This window comes from Dioscorea cayenensis, unplaced genomic scaffold (genome assembly GCF_009730915.1).
Source record: "Dioscorea cayenensis subsp. rotundata cultivar TDr96_F1 unplaced genomic scaffold, TDr96_F1_v2_PseudoChromosome.rev07_lg8_w22 25.fasta BLBR01000306.1, whole genome shotgun sequence".
NCBI classification, from domain to species: domain Eukaryota; kingdom Viridiplantae; phylum Streptophyta; class Magnoliopsida; order Dioscoreales; family Dioscoreaceae; genus Dioscorea; species Dioscorea cayenensis.
This window is the reverse complement of record NW_024086697.1, coordinates 3402-16398: the sequence shown is the minus strand read 5'-3', so window position 1 is coordinate 16398 and position 12997 is coordinate 3402. Positions and strand designations below refer to the sequence as shown.

The 12997-nt window shown below is 36.4% G+C and overlaps 1 protein-coding gene across 1 annotated transcript; it reads left to right on the top strand.

Annotated features, from left to right (window-relative positions):
* The first annotated feature begins 207 nt into the window (after positions 1-207).
* Positions 208-1978, top strand: LOC120254027. The gene is made up of 4 exons (XM_039262174.1): positions 208-283; positions 373-451; positions 572-880; positions 1180-1978. Exons 1-4 carry the CDS (start codon positions 208-210, stop codon positions 1976-1978), a joined length of 1263 nt encoding a protein of 420 aa, XP_039118108.1.
* The last annotated feature ends 11019 nt before the right edge of the window (positions 1979-12997 follow it).

The following is a 12997-nucleotide window of genomic DNA, read 5'->3' as shown; positions in this document are numbered from 1 at the left end:
AAATAGATAGGTGGGGTTTTTCTTAGGGAAAATTATTTTTAAGTCTCTGAAACTTTTTAAACTTCCTCCAAGGTCTTTTTGACAAAATTAAAGTCCCCGTCCGTCCTTCCTTTATAGTTTTTGTACTCGTTCGTCCCTTCCGTCACCAAAAGCTGTGATGTTTTTGTTTAATCCCAAAACTACCCTTGAAAAAGTTTGGAGGGAATAATGGCCCCAAGTCAAATCACGACGATAGGTATTGTCATCGCAAACTTGCTTTGGAAGTTGCATTCTTCTTCTACTTGTATCTTGATGAAGAAGTCGGTGTTACGGTCCATATTGTTTCCATTCTTGAGCCTCTTCATGTAAAGAACCAATTCTATCTTCGTTCAGTCGTCTCCGTCTCCCGATCCGAGAAGCTATCCGAGTCTGACGTTACACCGGACTGCAAGGATCTCATCTTGAGCATACCGTATGTCAACGATATTGTCTAGCTAGAGATTTTGTTCATATTATTATTTTATTTTTATCAACCACCATGTTCAGAAGGTGGCAGTTTATGACTAAAGGTTTTTTTGTTTTGTTGCTGCAGTGGCTTAATGGACATGTTTTACACTGTTGTGAAATATAAGGGAGAGGGTTGTGTGTTAGATTTAACCATCTTGAGTGGGTGGGAATTATTATTGGAAGAAATATGTACGTATTGGCACCTTCAAGCTTCATCGGTCAAAGTTAAGTATATAATTTCAGATGAGCAGAAGACAGTGGCTTCCATTAGTTCCGAAGATGACTTCCAAACAATGTGCAACATTCACTGGTTATTCAAAATAAACGTGGTTGATATGTTGGTAGAGACTGTGGATAGTAACACAGAAGACAACTCTGGGTCATCGAGACCATCGTAAATATCATATATCTTTTATTCTTTCATTTTTTGTAAATCTCTGCTTACGCGATAGATGTTGTCCTTCTATTCGATTTTAATGGTGTACACATGTGATACAGTGATTGTTATCTTTGGTTTTTTTGCGCATTAAAACATTTTCGTATTTATTCACTTTAGATTGTAGTTAGTTTTTCGGTTTTTGTAGTTTAGATTTTTTTGCTTTTTTTGTTAAGATTTTTGGTAGTAAGCATTCAATTTTACGAGTGTTTACGTTTATTTATTGAACTAACAATTTACTTTTTCCATCATACTAGGGAAACATTGTCAATGCTACCGCCAGTTTTACATGGAGGACCTTTAACAATAAGTAATCCGACAAGAGATTCAGAAGCTGAGTTTACTATGATTGGTCATCGTTTTGAAAATGCGAAAGCCTTTAAGGATGCATTGTGTGACTTAGCCGTCAAACGCAATTTCAACTTTCGGTTCATAAAGAACGATAAAGATAGAGTGACTGTGACATGTGCTGATGAAGATTGTCAATGGCGTGTTCATGCCTCAAGAGACGGAAACCTTCCTACATTCAGGATTAAAACAGCACAACATGAACACACATGCGGTGGGGGCATCAACACACCATTTCACCCGAGAGCATCAAAGAAATGGGTTAGTAGGAAGGTAGTAATGAAATTACGTGATCGGCCTCTATACCGAGCAGTGGATATACAACGAGATATATTACGTGACCACGGTGTTCGTCTGCCGTATAAACAAGCCTGGATGGGTAAAGAGTTAGCAAAGGGAATTCTTCATGGCAGTGATATAGCAAGCTATGATCTGTTGGTATGGTATGCAGCCAAAGTTTCTGAAACTAACCCAGGTAGCGTCGTTATTATTGACACTGATGGAGAACGATTCAAGCGTGGGTTTTTCTGTTTTCGTGCTTCTCTTGATGGTTTCAAGCGGGGTTGTAGGCCTATGCTTTTTCTAGATGGAACTCACTTGTTGGGCAAATATGGCGGTATCCTTCTTGGTGCAACAGCCAAAGATGGAAATGAAGGATTTTTTCATTTGGCGTTTGCTATCGTGGATAATGAAACTAATGATAACTGAACATGGTTTACGTCAACTTTGGGTGATGCAATATACGGTGATGACAACTACACCAACATAATCACATTCATCTCGGATCGGTCGAAAGGACTTGTAAATGCTATTGCGAAGGTTTTTCCTTCATCCCGCATGCTTATTGCTTGCGACATCTACATGCAAATTTTTCTTAAATCAAATGGGCAGCTAGGAAAGTCATTAAAAGATGAGTGCTGGAGTTTGATTATGAAGATTGCATATGCATGTACGTCTTTCGAATATGATGAAGTTGTACGCTCCCTATTGGCCACATCAGGACAAGCACACCATTGGATGTTCCAGAAATCGGACATGTCACATTGGTGTAATTTCTTGTTTAGAGGCCAGCGGTGGGGTGAAATGTACTCCAACGTCAGAGAATCTTTTTAATACATGGATAAAGAGAAGCACGCCACCTTCACGTGTGTAAGATGGTAGATGCAATAAGGTGGTACCCATAATAGAATGCAAAGTTGTTACATGCTTTCCCGTATTCATGTTTTTTTTTCAACCATTTGCTTTTAATATTGTTCTTTACTATTCTGATTTCGCTTAATCTATTTACTATTAGAGGTTTGTGTTCTGTATTTTATATTTCCCTTTCGTTTATCACGTTACTGTTTAGTGTTAGTAGTTGGTGTTTACAAATTATGCAATGTGTTCTACAGTTTGTACTTGCATTATTACCCCTAAATCCTGTTATATTTTACATTTACTATCGTAATGGTATGCTCCACGGTGCAATTGATACAACTTATGTTCATGTTGTTAGGTTTAAGATGATGAACATGATGTACAACCGACGATGCCGCCTCATTGATATTGAATTTTATTTGCAAACGATCTTCAAACAAGGAACGCTGCAAAACATAAAAACAGAGTTACAAAAAAGTACCAGAAACTCGAAATGGGTATCAATATTACCATGGCATTTGTTGCATGATCATAAACTGGACTACGGACGGATGAATAATGAAAATATGCCTTCTCGTCTTTGTCGAGTACAATAAGATGGTAATGTTTGTTCAAAGCAACCGGCATGAGAACAAGTTTCACTCTGCCATAATCTTCTAAAGCTGGGGACATCATTTTATCAAGACCATCAACTGAATGCTCCTGCTGTGACAGAGCAAGCACCATGAGTCTACAAATTGTGGCAGGTCTATCGAACTCGTGGGGGGATTTCTTCAAAGAATCGAGTAACATAAGAACGAACACATCGATGACAGAATCCGGCACCATAAGTTTACCATCGATTAAAGCATGAAGATGACATCGGGTCGTGTGGCCCCATACATTACTCCATACAGTAGTCCTAGTATCATATCAAGGAAACATATGAACAACATATAATAAATATAAACACTTAACAATAAAAATAAACAATTACAATGATATCTAAATTGGTATTTGTAATACTAGCATGCACAAATTGAAACTTGCGAGAGAAAATTTGAAAAACGATCAATACACCATGATAGTGAAGGTTTAATTTTGAATTCAATAAGTATAGTGTCAAATTGAACCAGCACAGCGCAAAATTTTGTTGAGTTACTTACTCGTCTATTCTGCTGTTGAGAAACACACTCAATGTCATTTGTTGTAATTTTTTTCGGGACGGCCAAAAACACACGGGTCGTTTTTACGGAATGAAATCTTTTGGAGGTTCTTTTTACCTTCTCATGGCATATATGTAACCCAGTGTCTTCTAAAGCTGGGTGGGGATATCTTGTATTTCCTCTACGGGGCATGCTTCCTTCTCCCCCTCTTTTACAAATAATTTTTCATCGTTTTTCAATTGGGTTAAGGACTCTATGGCATTATCAATGTCATCAGTTGTTTGCTCATTAAGCACACTCATTTGTGATGGAGTTGCCGCTATCCTTTTCTTTCCTTTTCGAGTGCTGATATTTTTTGTTGAGGGAGCAAGTGTTGGGCAAGAGGATTTCATTGCCCTTGTAGCTCGCGTGACTGGCTTCTCATACTGGGACGCTTCAGATACGTCCGCCAATGGGGGTTTCGGTACTCATGGCTTGGACGCCACTTTCTTAAACTTTTTGGCCGGGGGTTCGGACGGATCATCATGGGATGGTTGCTCCTCATTCCTGTTGATGACATCTTCTTTCCTTTCAAGAACACTTACCTTTGCACGAAGTGCTATCAACTCTTCCATCAAAGTTTCATAGTTCTCGTCTTTTGTGGCCTTCCTCACTGGACTTGAGGATAGCGATTGCTGGCCAGACTCCAACTATGTGCTATCTGACTGCCTACTATGCTGACCTTTCGTCTGGGAGGGCTCCCCCTTCATTTTCCCATCTAATTTCCTTCGCCTTGTCCTCACATACTTAGGTGCTTTCATAGCATCGGATGTCTCTGAAACCATCAATGTGTTATTCCGTTGAATCTTTCCATATCCGAGCAGTTCAATTTCAGATTCTCTGTCGGCCATGAGTGGAACAAACTAGCAGAAGATAACAAACATCAATGAAAACATGTACATTAGAAATTAATACATAAAAAATCTTTGCATAAAATAAACATCTTATATAACATACTGAACATTTATATAAATAAGTAAACAAGTTTCCCAAATTGTGAACAGATTGGTGTGAAACAACATTACAATTGTAAATATTAATTTCATACAGATACTTATGAGTACTATATTGTAATATTAAAACCGAAATTAGAATATTCACGAGTACATGCTAAACTATGCATACCTTCTTGCCCTATAGTGAATCAATCAAGGCACTAACAACAGCTTGTTTCTTGTAACTACTAACACCATAACAGAGAATGCGTGGTGTCCTTCCAAAGTGAATCTTCTTCCCGTTACCTGTGACTTCATAAAACCAAATGATTAATGACATAGTACAACCCCTTACGTATCCTATCCTTGATTGCTTCCCGGCACATCTCTCTTACACACGAGCGGCTGCGAGAGGTACATCATCCATCATCCATTTATGTGTAGCTTGTGCCCATGCGTACTGTCCTATTGTTGATAGATTGTCCACATAGTAGGGTAACCATGCCGGTGACGAACATGAAGTTGTGGGGAAAAGGATAAATCCTAGAATGTACACTAATAAAAGCTTCACAAAACTTTCTTCTTTCTTGCTTTCTCTTTTTACCACCATGTTCATTAATGACCTCACCAGGCAGTCCCTGTTTCGGTCTACTCCTTTACTGAAGTATTCCTCTTCAAATACAGAATGTTCCTTTTTCCTTTTGATTTCAATGGCAGTGCCATCACATTGTAATCCTAATATTAATGAAACATCTTCGGTCTTGAATTGCAGAAAACTATCCCCCAAATGGAATGTGTTGCTCCTTTCATCAAACATCTGCATTAATGCATCCAAAAACATCTGCGCTCTTGGACTATGGGCTCAATGTCCATGAAGTGGGCTGAATGGTGTCCTTGAAGTATATCCCAATGCCTTCGTGCCATCATCTTCTTCAAGCTGGTTGATGGTATCAACAAGCTGGTGCTAAATAACAACGTCCGTTCACAAGATTTCTCGAATTGTCGCCCATAATCTTCCTAATCACACAAACAAAAACAAACTGGTCAGGGCGACATATACTTATTGAATAACAAAGTCATAACCCACTATATCTTTCCCAAACAATATAAATTGCCCATAATATCAACAACAACTCACAGTGCAAGCAATTGTCATCTCAGTAAATGAACGAACAACGAAAATGTAAACAATAACCAGCGATAGTAATCCTATTCATAATAAAAAAAGCATGAATCCTAAATGTTAATGATCCATTCACATCTTCTTTGGTTCTAAATGTTAATCATCCATTCATAATACAACTAAAGAGATACAATCTTATCGGTAATGAATTGTTAGCATTGAACATCAAATACATTTGTAAATCTGGCCCTAAAATAAATTCCACATGTTGATATCAACGTTATTAGAGAGATTCTCGCACATAAGACAATTGTTTTTCATGCATTCGTGCGGATTTACTCATTACAACTAAAATTAGGGCACAAACCTATTGTACAAACTAAGTACACACTCAAATTTCATGTCTTCGTCAAGAGATTTCAAGGAATTTCGTGGCTTATGCACAATGATAATCCAATTTAATAAACAATAAACTATAAATGCAAGATAAGACTAACCAAAGGGTGTTGGCCTCCAATGCCGTCGGCCTTCAAACCTTTTTTTCCTTTCAGTGTCCAAACAGAAGGCAAGGATGCTCTCAAGCTTTCTCCTTCGCTCCGGTAGCAGCGACACGAACGCCGGCCGGCTGCGATATGGTCGTTCAATAGAGGAAGACGAAAAGGCTTTCTTTCCTCGGGAGAAGAAGAAATGAGTATGGGGATGTGATGTGACTGATAATTAATAACTATTTTACATTTTCAAATTTTTTTCAAAATCTTATAACCAACTGAGGGCAATCCCGTCATTTTACTCTGTTTTTAACACCGTTAGTGGACTGTTGGACTTGAAAGTATTTCTATAGAAAAGGGAGGACTTATAAGGGATATGGAAAAGTCAAAGGACTTTTTACTCCATTGACAAAATGGGAGGGATGCTCCATGCAATTCCTCTTTTTCTTAAAAGTGCTAGTAAAAATCAATTTTGATGGTTTAGCTTAAATTTGAGTTACTATTACGATCACGTTTTGACAGTTCAAATCAGAGTATTGTGCATTGATAAGTGCTTGAGTAGACATATTTTTATATATGTTTTACATGCATTGAGCATCATTTTTACTGTGGTTTATGTCTCATATTGTGTATTTGGTGTTCTTTTATGCATATAGGTTGTGAATGCCTTGAAGAGTAAAAGGGAAGCAAAGATAGGGCTATAAAGACACAATGTTGGGAGTTCTTGTTCAATTCAAGGACCAAAAACAGGAGAGCGAGTTCATAAAGCGTGGAGATGTGTGCCAACTTCCAAGAAGATTCAAGTCAATTCACTATTTGGAAGGGCACAAAGCGCAGCCACATCTTCATATTCCTTCTCTTTGTGAAGATTGCAAGACCTCTCAAAGATACGTCGATGAAGAAAAGTTTTATAGCCTACCACATGGACGTGTGCCCGGGACATGTGGCCTTAAGAGAAGAGTGTTCGAGGCGTGGAAAAATCCACACGCGCGCGTGAGGGCACGTGATGAGCGCGATCTAAGGCCTATAAATAGCCGTTTTGCCCTATTCTTTCTCATCTTTTGTGCGGCTCTTGAGGGGTGAGGACGGCTAGGGGTTTGGAGAGGAGGTCTTTGCGGCTTTGGAGGCACTTCGTCACCAACTTTGATCGATTCCTCCTCCGTCATAGTATCAAGGAAGCCACCGGTGAACCTATCTTCGGAGTGGGTCCTTCAAGACGTCGAAGCTCTCCATCAAGGCCATCGATTCATATATAAGGGGTTTATTTCTATGGTTTTAATGTACTTTCATTCATTGATGGTGTGTTTTGTATGTTGCTCCATGGAGGGCTAAAACCTTAGAGGGTATTTGGGCATGTGAACCCTAGGATTCTCATCTTTTGTGGATTTGCTTTGTGTTTCTATTTAATCCGAGTTTGATTAAGTTTCATTCTTGATTGTTTAATGCTTGCTTGCCTTATTGATCTTATGGTTATTTGGTTTGTATGATTTGTTGTCTTGGTGGGAGAGAGATCTCCATTAGGGTTAGAACCTCAAGATTGAAGAGGGTTGAGAGGGTGAGTCATGAGATAGTGAAGTATCTCCTTTCCCTCCGATTGGTGTATTCTATCTCCATTCCCTAAGCTCTATGCAACCATATTTGGTGGGAGGCGTGAGATTGCTCGATTTCTCCGCCGGGACCTTGTAGGGGGTTAGGATCCTTCGCCGGGAATTAGGGTTGGATCAATCTTTAGGAATTGGATACACATTTTGGAATCCCTAGAGTGCTTTGCGGTCATATGTGGTGTGAGGTGGTGAGATTGAGCGATTTCTCCACGGGACCTCGTGAGGGGACTAGTATCGGTGATCTAGAGACGGACTCGATTATGTTTGGATTTCCACGACTTAACTTACTCATCATAGAAACACTTTGCTTATCCGGTACCTAATACCCGAATCCTAGGGGAGCATTGCCCTGAATACCCCACTTTTTACTCGATTGAGATTCTCCTTCCATTTTACCCTTGCATATTCGTCTCCGGTGTTCATCTCTTCGCACATTAGATCACCATACTATCCCATTATCATTAGGCTAGATAGCGAGAAGAAGTTAGTACTAGTAGCCCACTGCTCCTCGTGGATTCGACTACCCGACTCACCGGGTATTTATTACTTCGACACCCGTGCACTTGCGGTACACACACGCATATTCGGACGTGTCATGCATCATATGCTACTTAACGAAAACAAATCTCTACACTTTGAAGACTGTTGGATTGAAATTCAATAATTGATCACAAGCTTTCGTAAATGACGTGAGCTCTATATATACATACATATATATAGGATGTGTCATCTATAAATGTCCATAGATATATTATCTAATGACATTCATGATGATGAATCACATATTGAGATGCACAGTTATTTCATCACAACGGTTTTATCATTGTCTCACAGGCGTCGAGCTCGATTTATACCCCTAGAAAAAAATTTATAACCAACAATCACCCTTTAATTCAACCCAATATAAAGATCAATTACTTTTCAAGCTAACTAATTGCGCCATCTCTCTCAATATCTTCCTCTTTATGTCATGTTTATTTTCTCACTTTTTTTTTTAAATCTCGACCGACGATGTACAATGTCCGCAGAGAATATTTGCACTTATAAAATATAATTCATGCTGATATAAAATGGTGATTATGTGCTTCCTTTATTTTGATTTCAAATATATTGCAAATTATTGTAATGACAATATTTTTAAACTGTTATAATAATAAAATTAGAATATTTTTCAATAATTTCAAAGGCACGAGACATTTAGAGTTAGAGTTGAATGATAATTTTTTTCCCAATAATAACTCGTCCATATGCCCTCTCTTGGACATAAAGATTAAATTAAGAACCTGTACCCATAATCAGACATATTTAGCACCATTACGTCCAATGCGGTGAGCCACTAAACTTAAAAAAAAAAATGCTCTTTTAACATTCATTGATGCATATGTATTTGTAATATATATATATATATATATTGATATAATGGATTAACTATTGATACATTACAAAAACATAAAAAGCAATAAATAACAAAAAAAAAAACAGAAAGACAGATTACCAGAGATGAGGTGTCTCAAATACAATTCAGATAAAATAAAAACCGTCAAAGAAGAAATCAACATTAGGGTGCCTACCACCACGGCAGGGAGAATCAGAAAACAAGAGCGCCGTCGAGAGTGGATTTATAATATGTATATTTATATATATATATTGACAATTCCGAAAACTGCTATTAAATCTGTGCCATGAGCTGAAAATTGAATGCCTTTATCGGATGATATGAAATACGAGTTACATATATGGATCTGTAACGAAGGATTTAATTATAACTACCGGGAATGTCTTAAACTAATTATTAAAGCTTAAGGAGCTTATTTTTTTCTCATCAAACCAAAGTTACCAAACACAAACAGAAGGGAAACATATACTTCAAACAAAGTGATTAACAAAGAACACATCAAGTAAACAAGTAGCAAAACACATAAGAGCGTAAAACCACCATCCTCAACTATTATTCTTGGGCTTCTCCCTCTCAGTTTCTTGAGCACACCATGTTCATGATGATCAAAGCCAGAGATGAAGCTCTTCACTGAATTTTCCACAGACTTCATGCCCCTTTTTATCTTAAAGAAAAACTGTCACGCCCGAACACGGCTCCCGGGCCCGAGTGACTGACAAACGGCCACACACCCACCAAGCTGAGGCCCAGTAGGCATGTAAGGCCTCAAAACCTGTTCTCAACAAATCACAAAAAGTCTAACGAGAGCAAAAGGCTAGAAACAAGAATGGAGTTCAACACTAAAAAGAAATAACTAAGTGTCTTGCACGAGTTGCTACAAATTTAATCAAATAAAAACTATGCCCACAACAACGGGACTTATTACATGCTAAGAAGATTGACGGTGGCCCAACGATCCCTTCTAAGCTATCCATCACTGACCTCTACTCCTGATCTGAAGAAAAAAAAAATAACAACAAAATTTATGAGCTTGACATGTCGATGAAACACCCACTAAAAAAATATAGGGATCACTTATCAAAAATCATAATTTAATGATTTTGCAAAAACCAACCATAAGTTTAATTCACATAACATAGATGTCAAAAAAATTAAGCATATAGGGTCCCCCAAAACAACTATTGCCCAAAAACAAATCACAAAAATTCATATATTTACCCTCGGTGACCCGAGACAAAACAAAAAAATCATATTTTTTTACCCTCGGTGACCCGAGCCAAAAATTAACAAAGGCCGATATTCGCACCGACGGCAAGCGTTGGGAAACTATAGTTTCTAGAACAAAAATACGTGTCGACACGGTCGGGTGTTTAACCCCGATGATAGGGTTATTGCAAAGTTATTTGGGGACTAGTTTCTATGTCAAAAATACTTTTACGTTCACAAAAGCGATGAACTAACAAAAATTCAAAAACAAGCAAAGTACAAAAATTTACGATAACATGATCCCAATTTTGTCATATCAAAAATACACCGATTAATGGAATACAAACAAGAATAGATAATAAAAAAATAATAATATTCTTTAATCAAAAAAATTAAATAAATACCGAAATTCAAAAATAATTACACAATCCCGAACTTTAAACATCCGAGATTCGAAAATTTAAACAATTATCCGAAAATTTAGAAATTTTTAAACATTCATGATACGAGTATATGAAATTTCAAAAGTAAAAAGGATCAGGATTTAAAAGAATTATTTGAAAATTTGAAATTTAATTAAATCAACACGTGGGGGATTCTAAAGAATCTCATTAATTTGAATATTAAATAAATTAAAAATAATTCGAAAGTAGTATAAACAATATTTGAATAATAAGCAGAAACCTAATTATCACAAAATAAATAAATAAAATATTTGTTTTCACAAATTTAGCTAGTTTCAAAAAAAAAAAATCGTATAATTTATATGTGGATACTTACCTAAATGTCTCACAACTCCAAGACTCCGAAATCGGATTATCCAAAAATCAAGCACTCGAAGGATGCCCTAACAAACATAAAGCATGTGCATAAATGAATGAATAAACACAAAGGTTGGTGAACACATATCAAATTCCTTAAGGTGGTCATAGGGTGGAAACTAAGGATGAGAATAAGTAAGATCTCACAACCACAATAAAAATTCAAGACCTACCTTGGATCTTTCGTCACAAAAATTCAACGAGGAACAAAATATCAAGAGCTGCCTGCCAAGGTCACCACTACGACAAGAAGAGATAGGGTTTCTCGGGTTTTCTACTCTCCTTTAATTTTTAAACCAAAACAAATATCGCGTGAGGGATCCTCGCTCGGGTGTTCTGAGACGATAAATCGGATCCCAGGGAGTGGGATAAGATAAGGGTCTCTTTTTAAAATATAAATAAGTAGATAGATTTAACTAAAAGTAATTTAAAATTAATTAGGAGGATGGGGTCCACAAAAACTCTTCTCATCATAAAACTCATATAACTCCACTAAATGCAAAGTTAATTTTTTTTTTTTTTTATTAACTCTGAAACAGGGTTACATGCACTACCAGAGTTTATATGAAGATGAAAAGAAGAGAAATGGCTCACAGGGTCAACCATGACCCTTCTCCGGACAAGATTTTCAGTCAACTTGGGATCTCTACCCACCATGGATTACTTCGTCTCTGTTTCTCTGTGTTTGTCTGGTCACTTCTAGAGAAGAGGAAGTGAAAGGCAGAGTGTTAGTCATGCACACTGTATAGTGCATTGTGTAGTCATAAGAAATATATATTAAGTATTTATTAAGAATATTATAATCAATTAATAAATTATAGAGCATACATGTGGGGAAAAATTGCTTGCATTTCCCTATGGAAAAATAGGTAATTGGTATATAATATACCGTCGTAAAATCTATTTTGTAATATATCTTTTCAAAATCTTTTTTATTTTTATTGTTAATATTTTTTTATTAATAAGGGACAAATGTCTCTTATTTAAGAGATTGTTAAATGGACAAACATATATAGAACTGCATCGGTGAAGTAAAACCGTTGTATCTCCCACAAAGGACCCATACTCATGCCATAAATAATATATAAATAGTACTGTCCAGGGAAGAATTCAAACCATGGTTCTCCTTCTTAGCACTCTTGTGTTATATTATTGGGCTAACTAATGATTGATTTTTTAATGTTCAAAATTAATTAATAAATTTTATAAAAATTTAAATTATTATTTTTTTATTTTTTAATATAAATAAAAAATGTAAATGATACTTTAGTTTTTATAAAAAAAAAATTATATTGATTTTGTATTAGAAAAGAATATAGGAAATATGAATTTTTTGTGAAGATATATAAGTAAATATCATTTTTAGGGAACATAACTACTTTTTTCAATCTTGTAAGGATATATATATAAACAAGAGAAAACCTTTAAATGTAGTTAAAATTTTTAATAGGATGTTTGAAAGACAACATGATATATATATATATATATATATATATATATATACTCACACACGAGAAAATCTTTAAATGTAGGTAAAATTTTTTAATATGATGTATGAAAAGCAATAGGGTGACTAGGGATTGGCATATGGGGGGATTCCCGACCCTCACAGGGATCTAAACCATTTAGGGCCGGAAATCCCTAATTTAGGGATAAGGCCGGGGATGGGGGAAATTCCCCTGTCCTTGTAACAGAGCAAGGGCGAGGTCCTCATCTCGAAATAAAATTATAGTTATATATTTATAATGAGTTTGATTTTCAAGTATTGTGTTTATGTAATTCTTTATACAATGTATGGATAACATACTGACATAGGAATAATGAATTTATAAT